The 18,091-nt window shown below is 35.7% G+C and overlaps 1 protein-coding gene across 1 annotated transcript in view; it reads left to right on the forward strand.

Moving 5' to 3' along the window:
- Nucleotides 1–6,120: 6,120 nt before the first annotated feature.
- The window catches only part of LOC131164608 (rDNA transcriptional regulator pol5), a 36,340-nt gene continuing 24,369 nt past the window's right edge, over nt 6,121–18,091 (forward strand). The window contains exon 1 of the mRNA XM_058121913.1: nt 6,121–6,838. Within this exon, the coding sequence (XP_057977896.1) occupies nt 6,278–6,838 (561 nt within the window). The 5' untranslated portion in view covers nt 6,121–6,277. The remainder of the gene's footprint in view (nt 6,839–18,091) is intronic.

Raw genomic sequence — 18,091 nt, forward strand, 5'->3', positions numbered from 1 at the left:
AACCTCCAAGATTCGAATCCGTGGTGTGGATATATATATTCATTAGTTCATTGAATCTCTCCCAGCAAGCTTGGAACGTCTCGTCACCTCTTTGCATGAATTGACTGATATGCTTCTGCACGTACTGAGTTCTCTAAAAAAAAAAGAACTTATGTAAGAACTCACGCCGAATTTCAGCCCAACTAGTAATAGAGTTAGGTCGCAGAGAATTAAACTAGATTTTTGCCTTATCTTTCAAAGCAAAGGGAAACAAGCGAAGTTTGATATACTCATTGGTTCCGGCCCTATTAATGAAAGTGGTGCAAACCAACTCAAAATCTATCAAGTGTTGGTATGGACTCTCAAAATCCATCCCGTGAAATTGGGGTATCACAGATAACATGTCATGCTTAATGTTGAAGTTCGGTGCATCTTGTGATAACACAATACATGAAGGTGTGGATATGCGTGTAGGCTGTTGAAGTTCAGTATGTTATGTATTACATGCTAGTAGCAAATATAGGTTCTCGTGTGCCTTGAACTTAATTATAAATTGCTTAATTGAACCTATCAAGTATAGATTTTATGGGAAAATGTCTGATTTACAGACGGCATGCTGCCGAAATTTCGACAGGAATTTTCCCAAAATAAAACCTTGTGCTAAATATGATTATGATAAAATTAATGTTAAAACATTTTTGAAAGGATGAGTGAAACCAAATAGATAATTAAACTTCATCCTAGCATAATCATCAACCGTTTAGAAAGGCTCAGATCCATCCCTATAGGAAGCACATAAATGATTCATATGCATCACTTTCGTTTACTGAATATCGAGGCTCTTGAGAATACCCTAAATATTATATCCAGTGCTTAAAGGCTTATGATTTGATATGGAATGTTCTTGGGTAATGAACATTATTGCACGCCTCAATATATACTCTTTGATGCATCTATGATCTATAGGGACAACTATACTAATCAAGTGACAAATGCAATTGACAAATACTCAGTATAGTTGATTTTAAAGATTTGGATTGATGGCTTATACTACTTAGCACAATGAAACAATTCTCTATCCAGTATAAGCAGATTGTTGCATCTAAGCTATAATTAAAATCGATAGGGGGAGCATCTTAAATTAAAATGTCTATCATGTTATGCTCACCAACACCTTTTAACTTAGATCTATTATAAACTTACAGTGGCATGTGCTTAACCGAAATGACCTTTGTGAAAATCTTAAGTTGATATATATTTCTTTGCCACATGTTATTTGATTTGCCATATGATCTCGCATGTGATTGTTAAATTTTTAGGATCATTATGGTTGTTGTTTTCTAGTTATATTTTAGTATGCTCTTAATTGACAAACCAGAAAATCTGTGCTTGCTTGTTTTAAATTAAAGCTTCCTTTTCAGCAAGCAACCCCCGACACTATTTTGCAAACATTAACAAAGGGATGTCTATTATAATTATATACGTATATATATATTTATTTACATGTATTTTTGGCAAGATCAAATTTCAAAATAAACACTTTTTCCTCTTGCCTCATTATTATTATATACATATATGTTTTTCAAAATTGCATAACTGGTTCAGTATCTTCATATGAAAATGCATGCAAACTGATTAGACTGTTTTTATGCTCAAATCCTCTTTTTGGTATCATATGTCGTGTGCCTTTAACTCAAATTTTCCATGGGTCTTATGATATGTTTCAATTGTAATCAATCATGTCACTTGTATACAGGTATTTTTGGTAAAAATGTTTTGTTTTCAAACAGCATGCTGGCAAATTTTCTAAAAACCTTTTTCCAAACATATATTGTATTTAGATGATTATTTGCCTATATACTTAAATGTTTATTTAGACCCTTTTTGCTGTTGCCAAAAGGAGGAGAAGTAGGCAAGTATTTGTTATCATAAAAAAGGGGGAGATTGTTGACCCTATGGGTCATATCTCGATTTTGATAATGACAAATACTCAAGCATTTAATGACTATCTAGTTTATATGCAGGTTTATATTAGTAGATATACTAATGACACATGAAGTAAAGCTTGAAGACCCGAAGATCATTTTTATTGTATTTCATTATTATTTAATTAGGGTCTGTAATATTTAAGTAGAAAAGGTCTGTAATATTTAATGCATATCATGCAAGTAGGAATTATGAGCTTAAAGACCTTAAAATGACTCTAGGTCCCTACACAAAATCATGACCTTAGAAAGACCTTAGGGATCACCCTTCAGTCGACCGATGCCAGATTTTTCGATGTCCTAAAGAAGACCTAGACTAACCTTAGGACTCCTTATAATTTATAAAAATATATCCTATAGTCTTAAACATTAATCATTATATGAATAGGGTGAATGTATAAGGGAGTTGGGACCGAAATGCATTGAAAATGCATTTTTGGTCGACTGAACTTTCACAGTGTAAATCATTTGGTCAACCGAATCAGTCAAGTGGTCAACATTTTGACCATAACTCGGTCGACCGTACTGTACCAAGTTCATATAACTTGGTCGACCGAACTCCCACCGAGCCAACTTTTGACTCTTTAGTCGACTGACCAAATTTAAATGGGCAACGCCTTGGTCAACCAAACCCCTACGTGGGAGAATCCAATGTCCTAATCGATCAAACTTCATAGTTCAAAACCACACGGTCGACCGAACTGTGCGAAAATGGAAAAATTACCTTGGAACCCTTAGTCTAGTCGACCGAACTCTCAGTTCAAATTTCGCCTGGTCGACTGAACTTCCTCACTTGGTCACCCAAACCTCACATCCGGTCGACTAATGCTCTCGGGTTGCCATATTATTTTTACCACAGTTAAAATTTTTAAACGGGGTTAATAAGGTTAAAATGGTTTAAAACAATACTAATAATCCCCTATGTGTCCTGGACGATTATAATCATGAGGTAGTCTATATATACCCCCTCATTTGAAAAGATTAGTAAGTGATTAGGAAAGTTTCTCTTAAATATTTTATACCCTTTTTGCTATACACTCAACATTCCAAGCAAATTTTTATGCACTCTTCTTTATTCTTCTTTGCAAAACCATCTTTGATAAAGAGAGCGTTTGTTGTATCCTCTTCATTTGCATTATTGTTGCAACTTGAAGAGTGAATATATTTGTGTGTTTTCATACATTATTTTAAAGCCAATATACTCTCCCATTTATTACTGTTGAAATTATTTTTAGAGAGTTAGCTTGAGTTGATCCCAGATTATTTCATTGATAAATATTATTTTGGGATAACTCGTTTGAGCTTGTGAATCTTGCATTATTGTTACAAGTATTCAAAGGCTGGTTCTTGTGCTTTGTGAAATTTTTTTCAAACAAGCTTGATTTTGAATATCTCTTGTGTTAGAATCTTGAGAAAATCATCTTAGAGATATTTTGATTACATTCTCTGAAAATCTTTGAAACACTATTTGTGGTTGATATATATCTATATATAGTTTCAAAGATAGATTGCAAACACACTCTCATACTTGGATTGACTAGTGACATTATCTTGAGAGTTGTAGTATTATCCGCACTGAGCTTATAGTTCTTATATTACTGATGTGCATTGATTGATTGATTGATTATACCGTGCTTAGTGGTACATAATCTGCTTAGTATAAGAAACATTTCTGTGTATGCAAAAATTTATACACATTTGTTGTATTCCAGGCACGGGCCTGAAGAGGGAGACTAGCCCTATTGAATAGTCTCAGGCTGGCTTAGACCTGGTTAGGAAAGTTAGGTGCGCCATCCTAGTAAGACGTGTTGGTTAACGTCAGCCCATTGAATTGACCTGGTTGTAACCGGTGCCGCTTCACCCATTAAGTAAGCATTAGTGGAATCCTTGGGCTTGAGAGATAGAAGCGGGGACGTAGGCAGTATTTGCTGAACCTAGATAACATTTCTTGTGTGTGCTTTTGATTTCTGCATTTTAAATTTCAGCACATGAATGTTTGTATTTTACTGTTGTGAATGATTGAGTTTATTTTTGTACAGACAAACCCTAGGTTGAGTAATACTGTTGATCTGATTTAACCTAGGCGATAATTTTTAAATACCCAATTCACCCCCTCTTGGGAATTCACCAAAGCTAACAATTTGCATTACTGAACTTACACTATATCCATATTGTTGATGTGTATGTGATTGCGCGTATTGGGTACATATCTGCTTTACATGAAAGCATAATCACTGTACCAGTCTTATTGAGAAAAATACTGTTGTATTCCAGGTGTTGTGTGAGGGGGCTGTAATTCAACTCGGTAAGGATTGTATGTAAAGGTTGAGGTCAGCCCTGTGTTAATTGACCTAGTTGTTTAGGTGCCACTCCACCCACTTAAGTGAGTATTATAGTGGTAATCTTTGTACTTGTTAGCTAATGCAGGGACGTAGGCAATTTGCCGAACATCGATAACACTTCTGGGTGTCACTTACTTTTAACTACTTTCTGGTGTATGTTTGGTTGATTAAATTGTGCTATTTAATTTATGCTACATATTGCAATTGATTTATTTTACTTGCACTAGATTGATTTTAGGGTTGTGAAAATACTACTATTAGGATATTTGGCCTATGATATCAATTTTAAAATACCAATTCACCCCACTCTTGGGATCACGGTAAAGCTAACAATCTATATATTGGTTGAGATAGTATCTCCGTCTCCAAGTGAGAGATTGTTAAGTTGAAATGGAAACGGAGAAAATATGGAAATGAAGAAAATAGAAACGCCTTAAAGAGGATGAGTTGCAGCCATGTGCCAAATTCATTTCATAAAAAACACAATTATCACGTGCTCATTATCCCATTAGAATGCAATAACTCATTTCCTTCTATACCTATCATATGTATCTATAAATAAGAACATTTGTGTGCAAGTGAAGTGTGCAAGTGAAGCGAGTGAGCGAGGAGTGTGAGAGTGCTGAAGGTGAGAGAGAGAAAAGTGTGAGAAGAGTTGAGTTGAGTGTGTGTTTCTTTTTCTTGTTTTTCTGCCATATTATAATATATTCAGTGTGATCCGTGGACATAGGTCAGATTAGACCGAACTATGTAAATCTAGCGTTCTTATTTTGTATGCTTATTTTGCTTGTGTGTGTGATTATAGTTCCTAGATCCCTAACATATAGGAGTTAAATTAAGCCTAATTTTTATATTTTAATTTTATTCATTGATTACTTAATTTTAAATGATTAAATTGGAAAATCATGAACTATGACCTTTACCCAATAAAAAAAAAAAAGAATACAATTTAAGGCAATTAGTTGTTGTTGTTGTTGTTTTTTTTTTTTTTTCATTTTTTACTTTATAATATTACTTACAAAATTATTTAATTCCAAAAAAGAAATCTTATATTTTGAGAAATGTACGTACTTCCCAAATTATACTTTAAGTACTATATGGAGCTTGAAAAGCATTAGAGGAAGGAAAGAAAATAATAAGGAAGCATATAAAAAGATAAAAAATAAAAAGGAAATAAATAAAATACCAAATCATTGATTAAAAACTTGATTTAATATATTATTAATATTATTTTTTTCTTAATTTTTGGTTATAATAAAATAAAATTTCATTTTTAGTACTACTTGATTTAGGGAGAAATAAAATGAAAAATGATTTTTCTCCTTAAAATTAGTTCCATTTTCTTCTCTTTTCTTTTCAAACCATTTTTGTTCAAATAAATTGAATTTGAAACAACCATGTATAGAATTTTAAATTGAATTAAAATTTAACAATTAAATTGATATATAATTTTTTTTAATTCAATAAAAATTCCAATTGTTTAATTTTGAAAATTCACAAGGCTCATAATTAAATTTAATTGAAATTTGAAAATTATTAATAATTATATCTTAATGACCTCATAATTTCAATTTTTATTTAAATAATTGGATTTCATACATTTATAATCTCACATAAAAATATCTAATAATAATACAGTTTCCCGTCATTATTCCGAAGTTGCAGAGTACTGCAGTGATAGCGGCTGGTTAGAGATTAGAGATAGTAAACCACCCAAAGAAATAGGAAGAACCGGCAAATCTGACAACCCGGAGGAACCGGGCCGATCCAGATTGAACCGCATTATTTAAATTATGGTTGGTTTTTTTCCCATTCAGGCATTCAGCATCCGGGTTTCAGGACGTAGGGTTCGAGGTTCCAGCTCCCTCCCTTCCGCTGTTCACTCACCGGCGCTGCCTCTCTCTCTCTCTCTCCATACCAACGTCCGTACCAACTTAGGGTTTCAATACAGAATAGGCGTTCTTTGCGTCAATGGGTAGTAAGAAAAGAGGTTCTAATGCTGCTCAGGAAGCGGAGGATCAATTCGATGCCGCCAATGATCAAGGTATTACCGAACATACTAAGAAAAGAATGAAGAAAGAGAATGAAGAAGATGGGGTTGCTTCCCCTTCTATTTCCAAATCCATGAAGCCCATGGAGAGAAGGAAGAAGAGGAAAGCATTTGACAAAGAGAGACGCCGGGTTGCGCTTGAAAACTTGGAATCAATACCTCGACAGGATGGTCTGATTGGGAAATCAGATGAATCAATGGCGCCTGCGGGGACTTCACCTAAAAGCATTTTGCCTGAGTTTCATGTTGGGGTATTTAAAGACTTGGCGTCGGCTGATGGTTTTTTAAGAGAAGCGGCTGCGCAAGCATTGGTAACAGAGTTGTGGGAAGTTCAGAAAGCATATGAGAAGCTGGAAAATAAGGACTTGGTTGAGGGTGGTTTGCAGTTGGAAGCTGAAAAGGATGACGGTTTGAATAATTGCGCACCCTCTCTGCGATATGCCATTCGAAGACTTATTCGTGGTGTTTCTTCTTCTAGAGAGGTTTGCTTATTTCTCAAGTCACAGATGAACTTGTTTTTCAAAAGCATATAGTTTACTTGTTTTTGTTTACTTCAAGGGAGGTATGCTCATTTTTCAAGCTACACATGAACATTGGTTATTCAAAAGCATATGAACTGGGTGTAAATTTTGTTAAATTACCTATATGAATGATGGAAAGGCACAGACTCCTGAGCAGATGAAGCTACTTATGTTGGAAATTTACATGTAATGCCTGATATTAAACTTAATTCAAATAAATTTGAAGATAAGAACTATTTGAAAGTCACTTGTTGAGTTCTAAAGAAAATAGATGAATGAATCCATGAATATGTATTTGATATGTGCGCGCGCGCGTTAATAACTGATAGTGTGTGTGTGTGTGTGTATCAATTAAGATGCATTCAAGTTCTCTCTCATTATGTGTATATATTTTAAAAAGTGTGATAATATCAGTTATACTTATGTACCAGTACTATATACATAAAACAACAACAATGATCCAGGCCTTTAAGTCCCATTAGGTGGGGTTGGCTACATGAATCCTTTCTCACCAATTTACACAAGTGAGTGCAATTTACTGTCGCTAACAATAACTAATTCACCCCTCCTCACTGGTGCACCATTTGGCTTGTAATGATGCCCAAATCATTTGAGCCTCTTCTCCCTTGCCCCATCTCCTATAGGTTCTATGTCTAACTTTCTGCGAATTTGTTCATTTTTTAATTATCTTTTAATGTTATACCACTCATTCCCTTTAGTATTCTAATTTTGTTGAAGTTTACTTTTCTGATATGTTGTTTATTAGTTGTCCGACATTCTAATCTATGTAGCATAGTTGGGCTTATAGCTGTTCTATAATATATATATATATTTTAAATTTTAAGGGTATTCTATGATTACACAATATGCCTAAAGCACTTCTCCATTTTACCCACCCTACAGTATCTCTATGTATAACATCTTCTTCGATTTCTCCTTCAATTTGCATAATAGATCCAAGGTATCAAAATCTAATAGTGCTATTAATTTCTTGACCATTTTTTCTGTAATATTCCTCCCCCCCTTGGAATCACATTTCTTATATTCTTCTTATTTCTAGTTATCATAAAACCTCAAGATTCTAAAGCTCTGCTCCTTAATTTTAACTTAGGTTCTACTCCACCCCTATTTCATCAATGTTGGACAATATCATCTATGAAGACCTCATTTTGAATCCTCCTAGTGAGTTCATTTATCACTAGTGCAAAAAGATAAAGGCTCAAGCAGATCCTTAATCTATACCTGATGTGATTGGAAAATCCCTAGACTCTCCGCCTGTTCTAACGCTAGTCACTATTTTATCATACACATCCTTAATGGCATCAATATACCTACTACATGCTTTCTCTCTCTCTCTCTAAAACCCAATATAGAACTTTCCTAGGTATCCTATCATAGGCTTCCCTAAGTCAATAAAAACCATATGCAATTTCCTCTTCTTTTCTGTAAAGTTTTCCATTAGTCTTCTTAAAAGATATGTAGCTATTGTAGTCAATCTTCTAGGCATTAACCCAAATTAATTTTTTAAGACCCTCTTTTCTAATCTTAGTCTTTGTTCAATTACCCATTCCCGCAATTTCATTGTATGACTCATAAGTTTAATTCCACGATAGTTATTACAATTTTGAATATTTCATTTTTTTTGTATATAGATATTAAAGTGCTTTTGCCCCATTCACTTGGTGTTTACTTAGTTTTTATAATTGAGTTAAATAAATTAGTTAATCATGTAATTCCATTATCATCTAGGCATTTCCAAACTTCAATTGGGATGTCATCCGGGCTTGTATATTTTCCATTTTTTAAAATCTTTTTTTAATGCAAGCTTAATTTCATGAACGCTAATTTTGTGAATAAATGTCAAATTTTAGCTATTTCCTCATTTGTCAATTCCAAGGTTAAGCCTTCTAGGCTTTTATTTGGTTTTCTTCAAAAAGTTTATTAAAGTAACTTTGCCATATTTCTTTTTTGTTTTCTTCTTTAACCAAGAGACACTACATCTTCATTTTTTATACATTTTACATTACTAAGTCTTGCTCTTTCTTTTCTAGCTCTAGCAAGTTTAAATGTCTCTTTCCCCTTCTTTTGTGTCTAACGAGTATATAAGTTAATATATGCTCTATGTTTAGCTTCACTAACGGTTTTTTTTTTTTTTCCATCTTTTCTTGCCCTTTTATACTTTTCAAACTTTTCTATGTTTATGCATTTTTGCCATATTTTATACATTTTTTTTTTTTTTTTGTCTTTATGGCTTTTTGGACATCTTGATCCCACCGCCAAATTTATTTACTAGTCAAGAATCTTCCTTTGGAGTTACCTAAAATGTCTTTTTAGCCTTTTTTTTGCCCTTTTATACTTTTCAAATTTTTCTATGTTTATGCATTTTTTTCCATATTCTATACAATTTAAAACGTCTTTTGTCTTTTTAATAGAGTTAGTAATCCTACTCCAAAGAGCTTTTGTGTCTACACTATTCCCGATTGTCCAATCACCCTCTTTGATCAGTTTATCTTTAAATTTTGTTATATTCTCCTCCTTTAGGTTCCACCACCTAGTTCTCTTATATTCATTTATGTTACCTTTTCTTTCCATTTTCTAATACATATATCTAACCCTAGAACTCTATGTTGCCGAGTTAAACTTTCACATAGGATATCTTTGCAATCCTTACATGATAAACAATCTATCCTCCTAGTTCAGAAAAAAAATTATTTGACTTTTATTTATTCCACTCTTGAAGGTTATTAAGTGTTCGTCTCTTTTCTTAAAACATGTATTCACTGTAATGCGATCATATGATTTGGTGAAGTCTAAGATCATATCTTCGGAACCATTATATCCATATCCATGTCCTCCATTTATCCTCTTATAATCTTTATAGTCCTTTCCAATTTGTCCATTCAGATTAGCTTCTACGAATATATTCTCAGTCCTAAATCCGTTGTATTATACTATCCATATCTTCCCCAAAATTATCTTTTAAGTTTTTGTCAAGCCTAGTTGAGGAGCATGAGTACTAATAACATTGATTATCTCTTGACCCAAGACCACCTTGATTATTTTTGATTCTATCTCTACTATTTTAACATATATAACAACACTATCTTTAGGTCTTTGTCTACAATGATTCTTACCCATTCTTATGTTTTTTTTTTCTAGTGTACCCAAATTTAAATCTTGAATTTTCAATTTCTCCACGGTGCATTTCTTTATGGCAATGACCTAGTCCACCCTTGCCCATTTTTCACTATATTTGAGTGGTATAAGTACAATGCGTTGCTTTTAGGGGATGCCTCAACATGTAATCTGTAAGGATCCATATAGAGTTTTGATCAAGTTTTATGTTGACTGTCAGCTATGCAACCCTCCTCTACACAAACTTGTGACTGGATGAGTGTGAAAATATTTAGGACATTGAGTGCATGATAAGCGGAGTTATTAGTACTATATATATGCGTGTGTATATTTTGGACAAAAACAGTTATGGGTGTATATTTAATTTATATGGTGGAGACACTAGTAAATGAGTGTTTGTACATGTCTTGTTTTTAGATTGTTATTTCTCTTGGACACTTCAGAGTAAATTGTTTGGTATTTTTTGGAGATAATTGGGTTTGTCCCTCCTCTTTGGAGGCATTTTGTGTTTTGATGTGTGTGTGTATATATTTTGGACAGCAACATTAATGAGTGTATAGTTGACTTATATGGTAGAACCATTATAATTCTATGACGGCGATGATGCGAGTAGTGTTTGTACATGTCTTGTTCTTAGATTGTTATTTCTCTTGGACACTTAGGAGTAAATTGTTTGGCATTCTTGGAGAGAATTGGGTCTGTCTTTCCTCTTTGGAGGTATGTTGTGCTTTGATGTTTAGGGGATTTGGGAAGGGGAAGGAGAGAAAAGCTCAAAAGCCTTGGGCCGATACTCTACCATGGCTATCTTTTGGTTTATATGGTTCTATAGAAATGGCCGAACTTTTAAAAGTTGAACTACTTATCTTAATTTGTTTTGGGTTTGAGTGGTTTTTATCGTGTCATTGTGGGTTTCGATGAATAGTTTATTTTGAAATTTACCTATGGCGGATTTATTGTGTTGCGTTATTCTAGTAGTGCTGTTTTGTAATTATTGTTTTAACTATTTATATTTTTGTTTTTTTATTTGTTTTGTTCTCTTTTGTGTTTTTGGGATGATAAATTGTCAACATTAATTTCTTCTTCTTCATTCTATTGTAGTAATCTCCTTTCCAAGAACCTCATCCCTATCAATCCCTTTCTAACACCTTATCAAGAAAGCCTTAGCTCATTCATAAAGCTTCTTTGAATTCCAAGCTAGACACAACTCTCTTTCTTCCTCCTATTAACACAACCTCCTCTCTAACATCTTATGAAGAAAGTCTTAGCTCACCTATCACAAGCCTTTTGAAAATCTAGTTGAAACACTATCCTTATTCCTCTTCCTAGCATCCTACATACCCCATTTGTTATTTGCGTAGCATTTGCTATCTAGTGACCTCCAACAAAAGCACTTTATCAGCATAGTATTGGCCCAAATCGTACTTGACTTGTCAACAAGAAATCTTTCCCATTACTAAAAACCAAACTAATTGGCTTGAAGTCCTTCACCCAACAAGATCGAGTTTAGTAGGAACTAGCATATCAAAAGTGGAATTCACTATGTTTGAAAAATCTTTAGTAAAATCATGCAACTTCCCACAATCTTGGGAAAAATGCCAAGTAAACTCATTGGATTTGGAGCTTTATATACATTCCACTCGGATAGGCCATACGAAGGAGATTGTAGTGTCATTTTGCATTTTGTGAAGAGCACCATGTATTTCTTCTCAATGATAGGTTTTTGTTTTTGAATATGTTTACTTTATCTCAAGTTCTTGAGAGGGTTTTTGATTTGAGGATGGACATGTGTAACTGTGGTTTAGTTTTTTTGTATTTTTTTTGGTTTGCAATACGAGGGCATCTTATTCTCTTCTTCTTGTACTTCCTTTTTCTATCTAAAAGGCTTGAATCTTCAATTTTTGTTTGATTTAACTTCTTTAGCTGTGTGTTTGATTCTTTACTGACTGTTAGCTTACCTTGGAGTTCCTTTTGGTCGTGTCATGCTTGAAAAGACTCTTTTTTCTCTTAAGAGTGGTCACATGACCTGGATTTAGGCCCCCCCTTTTTTTTGTCATTGTTTGGTGTTGAATAATTGGGTAAAATTGAAGACCTAACCTCAATGATAGGACTCTCCCTCTATTTATAATATATGTCAAGTACAATTCTAATGACCATAATAGCTTTACTAACTCATACTTACTAACATAACTCTAACACATAATAATAATGCTAAATGACTAAATAACCATTAACACTCCTTTCAAGTTGGAGTATATGTATCATATGTTCCTAGTTTGGTATTAATGAATTTCACACGAGCACCTCCCAAGGCTTTAGTGAACAAATTAGCAAGCTGAATCTTAGACTTCACATGAGTGGTTGTAATGAGCTCTATACAAATTTCTCACGATTAAAGTGGCAATCAACTTCAATGTGCTTTGTCTGCTCATGGAAGACTGAGTTGGAGGCAATATGAATAGCAACTCAATCATCACACGTCAACTCTGTAAGTTGAGAATGTGGAAAACCTAGTTATTTCAACATTTTCTTCAACCAAATAAGTTCACATGTAGTGTGCGCCATAGCCCTATACTTTGGCTCAACACTTGACCTTGCCACCACAGTTTGTTTCTTCCTCTTCCAAAACACCAAATTACCTCCAACAAAGATATAGTACCCAGTTGTGGATCTATGGTTGGAAGGCAACTCGGCCCATTCTGCTTGTATATCCTTGAATATGAATGTGACCCTGGTTCCAATATAAGAGACCTCTCCCTGGTGCACCTTTGAGATATCTAAAAATGCAAATTACTGCATCCTAGTGACTTGTTCTTGGGGAATCGAGAAACTGACATACACCATTTGTTGCGAAGGATATATCTGGTCGAGTGATTGTGAGATAATTCAACTTTCCAACAAGTTTCTCGTACTGTCCTAGGTTAGGCAACAAATCACCTATATTTGGCACTAACTCACTATTGTGATCGTTGGGCATATCAACAAGTTTGGATCCTAAGAACCTAGCCTCATCTAAAAGATCAAGAAAATACTTCCTCTGTGACTAGATGGTTCTTGTATGAGATCTTGATACTTCTATACCCAAGAAGTACTTCAATGGCCCCAAGTCCTTGGTTTGAAACTTACTCTGTAGGAAAAGCTTTAGTTCCTGCATGCCTTGATCATTGTCACCAATGATCACAATGCTATCCACATATAAGCCAAATCCTACTGGATGGAGTATGGCGACAAAATACAAAGTGATGTATTGCACACTGTTGAAGGCCAAACTCAAGTACTACAACACTAAATCAGCCAAACTGTGTTCTGGGAGATTGTTTTAATCCATATAATGATTTCTTAAGCCGATACACTAAGCTTGAATTCCCTTGAACAACAAACTTAGGTGGTTGCTCTATTTAGAACTCCTTCTGAAGATCACCATGTTGGAAAGCGTTCTTCACATCTAATTGATGTAGAGGATGCTAAATGACTAAATAACCATTAACATTTTGGATTATATAGGAGTGGTCAATAAGTTGGAAAAATTGTCGAGGGATTTTCTTTGGTTTGCTGTGGTAAAAGGGATCAGTTGGTTAGTTGGGAGATGATTTGCAAACTTGAGTTTGAGGAGGTTTGAGACATGGTAATTTGGTGTCCAAGATCATTGCTTTTTCCCATATAAACTAGCTTGTGGAATAAATGACAAAGAGTAAGTCGGTGTTACACTTTTAGGAGGATTGGTGGGAACTGCTAATGCTGCAAAAAAGAGCTCTTGGATGCTTATTTCTCATATTTCTCTTTGTTTTGCCTCATCTATTTTGCCTCTATAGTCTTCCTAATGCACCTATTTCTTATTTATGGTTTGTGGTAACTTATCGAAGAATTTTCATTTCTTAGGAATCCTAATGAAGAGAAGTGGAGGATATGATTTTCTAGCTCACCTTATGGGATTCATTTTAGTTATGATCTAGGTGGGATTGTAGGTTGTGGACTTTGGGCACTTTTGGTGTTTATTCATGTAGATGTTTACTCCTATTTAATTCGTTTGTTCAATCCTATTTCTTTTCCTAGATTTTAGATGCTTTTCTAGTGGTTAACAAGGTGGTTGAGGTCATTAAGAGGAGGAGGAGGGGGGGGGGGGGAAGGAAGGGGATCCTCTTTAAATTAGACTTTGAGAAAGCCTATGATTTGGTCACTTGGGGCTTCTTAGGCAAGTGATGTGTAAGAAAGGCTTTGGGGACTTGTGGAGAAAGTGGATCAAAGGGTGCCTAAGTTCATTCATTGTGGTCAACCTAGAGAATGTTTTATGGCCTCTAGAGGACTTAGACAAGGGGATCCACTTCCTTCTATCTTGTTCACTCTCATAGTAGACACCTTGATTAGGATGCTTCTATGTGCTCAGGGGCTGGGGGTGATTACATGTTTTTATGTGGTGATGTAGAAGTGGAGGTCTCACTCCTTTAGTTTATAGATGATACCCTACTCCTTTTTGAGGACAACACCACAAAATTCTAAAAAGGCATTTTGTTGCTCAAAATTTTGAGCAGATTTCGTGTTTAAAATCAACTTGTCTAAGAGTGGATTGGTGGCATTAGTATGGGGGATGGGGTCCTATGGAGCTTCAAAATATTAGTGGGGTGTGCTTTCCTTGAATGACCCCTCTCCCATCTTGGCCTTCTGTTTGAGGTAGCCAAATTTTGAAGCCTTTTGAGACCTTGTGTTAGAAAAGGTGGGTAGGAGATTGGAGGGTTGGAAGAGGGCATACTTTTCTGTTGGAGGTCGTGCCACATTAATTAATGCTTCTATCCAACATTCCAATCAATTTTATTTCCTTGTTTAAAATTCCTTCGAAAATAGCTAGATCTTTAGAGAGGTTGATGCATGATTTCATTTGGTGAGGTTTAGGCGAGGGTAAGACAGAGCATCTAGTTAGCTGGGAGGTGGTTAGTAGACCTAAATTTAAGAGGTGGGGGGGGGGGGGGGGGTTCTGGGAATTGGAAATGTGTTATCCAAAAGCATCTCCTTAATAGGTAAGTGGCTTTGAGGTTCCCTTTGGAATTTGACTCCCTATGGCATAAGGTGATAAAAAACAAATATGAGTTGGAATGGGTGGGAATGGAGAGGTAGTGCTATCATCTATCATGCACATCCCATGAAATTCATGTCCTAGGTGGCAAGTCAGTTCTTCCCTCTTATCCGATTCAAGTTGGGTAATGGTAAAAAGATTAGTTTCTGGGAGGATGTGTGGGGTGGGTGTGTATTTGTTGGAGCTGAAGGTGCCTCAACTATTTAAACTTTTTTTATTTTATTTTATTACATAATGCTTCTGTAAGCTTTTCTTTTCTTCTGATGGGGATTCCTTGTCATGAATTTCAACCGTTTTAGGAATCTCAATAAATGAGTGGCCGATGTGCTCACTACCCTACTTCCCTTGTGAGAGCATTAAGGACAGGTGAGTGTGGTAAGGACTTGCGTCAAACAGATGTTAGTCCAAGGCTGTCTGACGCAAGTCCTTCTCACTTCCTTGCCTCACATCAAATAGATGTCAGGATTGAGCCTGATTAGGCCTCCTACTCTGAAGCAAGTCATTTGTATTAACCCTGTTGAGAGCCAAAGTCCATATGAAGGCTCAAATCTTAGAAGGAGCAACAGCCTTTCACACTACTTTAAACTGAGGTACTTATGGTGTGTCTTTTTGTCATTTGAAGCCATAGCTGGACTGAGAGGTAATATGGAAAAAATGAGATCATACGTGTGGAAGATGTAGTGCATGTAGCTTGCAAGCAGCTAAATCCAGGATGGGCAGTGTGGGAAGGCTTCCAAGCAAATAGGAATGCCTTTTGGTGCTTCTTTCAAAAATAAGATAGTCTGTGATTATATAATTGAGAGATTTGGAAAAAGGATGACTGGTTGGAAGAAGCACTACTTGTCAAAGAATGGATATGTCACACTACTAAAATGTACCCATGCCAGCCTCCTCATGGTATTTCACATCCTTATTTCTAATTCTAGCTATGAAGGCAGGCAAATTGAAAGGCTGCAGAGATTATGGCTGCAAGGAAGAAAGGAGATATTCCACCTGATAAAATGGGATAGAGTTTGCTTTCCCATCTGATTAGGCTCATATACTTGAAAGATTTCAACCAGGCCCACTTTGAGAAATGTCTTGGGAGATCTGTTGCAGAAAGACGGTTTCTGGAAGAATTTATTGAGCACAACTGTAGTTTGGAGACTGTATGGTGGAGAACCAAGAATATCTGCTTAAACTTGTGGAGCTGGGCTGTTGAAAGACATTTTGAAGAGTCATGAGGCTTTCTTTTAATTGATTAGCTTTGTGCTTGGCAATAGAAACAGGGCTAGGTAGAGCCTGTCACTTTTACAGATGGTGTGATTTGCAAACTGTCCTGAGTCTCTCATCGCTGTACAATTGCAACAGTAGCCAGTGTCATATCTGAAGGGGGAAATGATGTGATTTAGGATATTTTGCTTTTTAGAAGGCAGCTGCATGGTTCGGATTTGGCTGAGGTTGAAGATTTCTTGACCAGGTTGTACAATATCAGAATTAGCATGGAGGTGGAGGATGCAGTAAAGTGGATGGGTGGAGGAAGCTCAAATTCTCAGTTATTATACTATTGATTAATACACTGCAAGGGCATTTGTGAATTTCCATAGAAAGCAATCCAGAAGCCAAAAACATCAAGAAAAAGTGCCTTCTTCTTTTCCTTGCTTGAAAGGCATCTTGGGTGCTATCCTAATAGGTTGAGAATGTGGGAGATGGTGTTTGTTGACAGATGCTACTTGTGCAATGCACAGGGGGGACAGCCCAAGGCAAATTCCATTACACTGCAAGTTTCCTAGGAAAATCATGTGCTTCTTTTGGTAAATTGTTCAGGATTCTTTGGGTTATGCCACAAAACCTCCTCCTTTTCTTTCTCAGCTGGAGACTAAGGGGCAGCAACAAAAACTGGCAAGTAGTCTCCCACAGGCAAGGGAATCTGGCCACACAAAAGAAGACAGCACAATTCTAATATATAGAACAGCTGATGCCTACCTTCTCTCTGCTTTACCATTGCAAAAATCTTGAGCTTCTTTTGAGGTTCAGGATTCCTTGGGTTATCCCAGAAAACATCCTCCTTTTCTTTCTCAGTTGGAGACTAAGGAGCAGCAACAAAAACTGGCAGGTCATCCACAGGCAAGGGGATCTGGCGACACAAATGAAGGCAACACAACTCTAAGATTTAGAGCAGCAGTTGCATGCCTTTTCTCTGCTCTACTACTGCGGGCTGGAGTTGCTTATATTATTCGAGGAAATACTTCAAAAAGCAAGGCTTTGGTCGTATTTGGATTTATTATACAGATTCAGGTAAATATTTGTGAACATGCTAAACTTTGAATGATTTTTTGTTTGATTTTTCCCTGTTTCAAATGATATTTTCATCTGATTTTTGATCAATGGTTGATACATTTTGGTTTCCAACTTTGATGATCTAGATTTCAATTCCAAGTGACTCGGGATGCAAATGTCCTATGAATCAGGACATGTGGTCTGGACCATGGTTCCGCATTCCCAGGGTGGGGGTGGGGAGTGATCTTGGTAACTATGTTTATAGCAAACAAAAAAGCCACATTGCCCACTGTTGTACATGAATATTAGAAATAATGCACTAACATATTTGCACTTTATTTATGTTCACTTTTCTATACTCTAAATTTATTTCTTTCACTTCTGCATTATGGGGTAGCAAGGTCTTTGTGGAACTATCTGTTCCCCTGTTTTGGCGAGGATCGGTTGGCTCCACAGTATGTTCATGAGTTCTTAGTGGTGAAATTTTGGGGTTTTGGAAGGGACAGAAGGAGAAATTTCTGGATTTGTGCAGTTTTTGCTAATTTGTGGACACTCTTGTCTTGTAAGGAATGCTAGTATTTTTTAAGACCAGAAGACTTCTTGGAACTTGATTTGAGAGAGAGTTACTTTTTCTGCTTCCTTTTGGGTGCATTCTTTTGATGAGAGTGAGTCCACCTCCTTTAGAGAGTTGGTTTCATTTCCAACTTGCCATTTTTTACCAACTCTTTCAACAATTGAACATTACACCAAGATTA

Source organism: Malania oleifera, chromosome 9, assembly GCF_029873635.1.
Source record: "Malania oleifera isolate guangnan ecotype guangnan chromosome 9, ASM2987363v1, whole genome shotgun sequence".
Taxonomy (NCBI): domain Eukaryota; kingdom Viridiplantae; phylum Streptophyta; class Magnoliopsida; order Santalales; family Ximeniaceae; genus Malania; species Malania oleifera.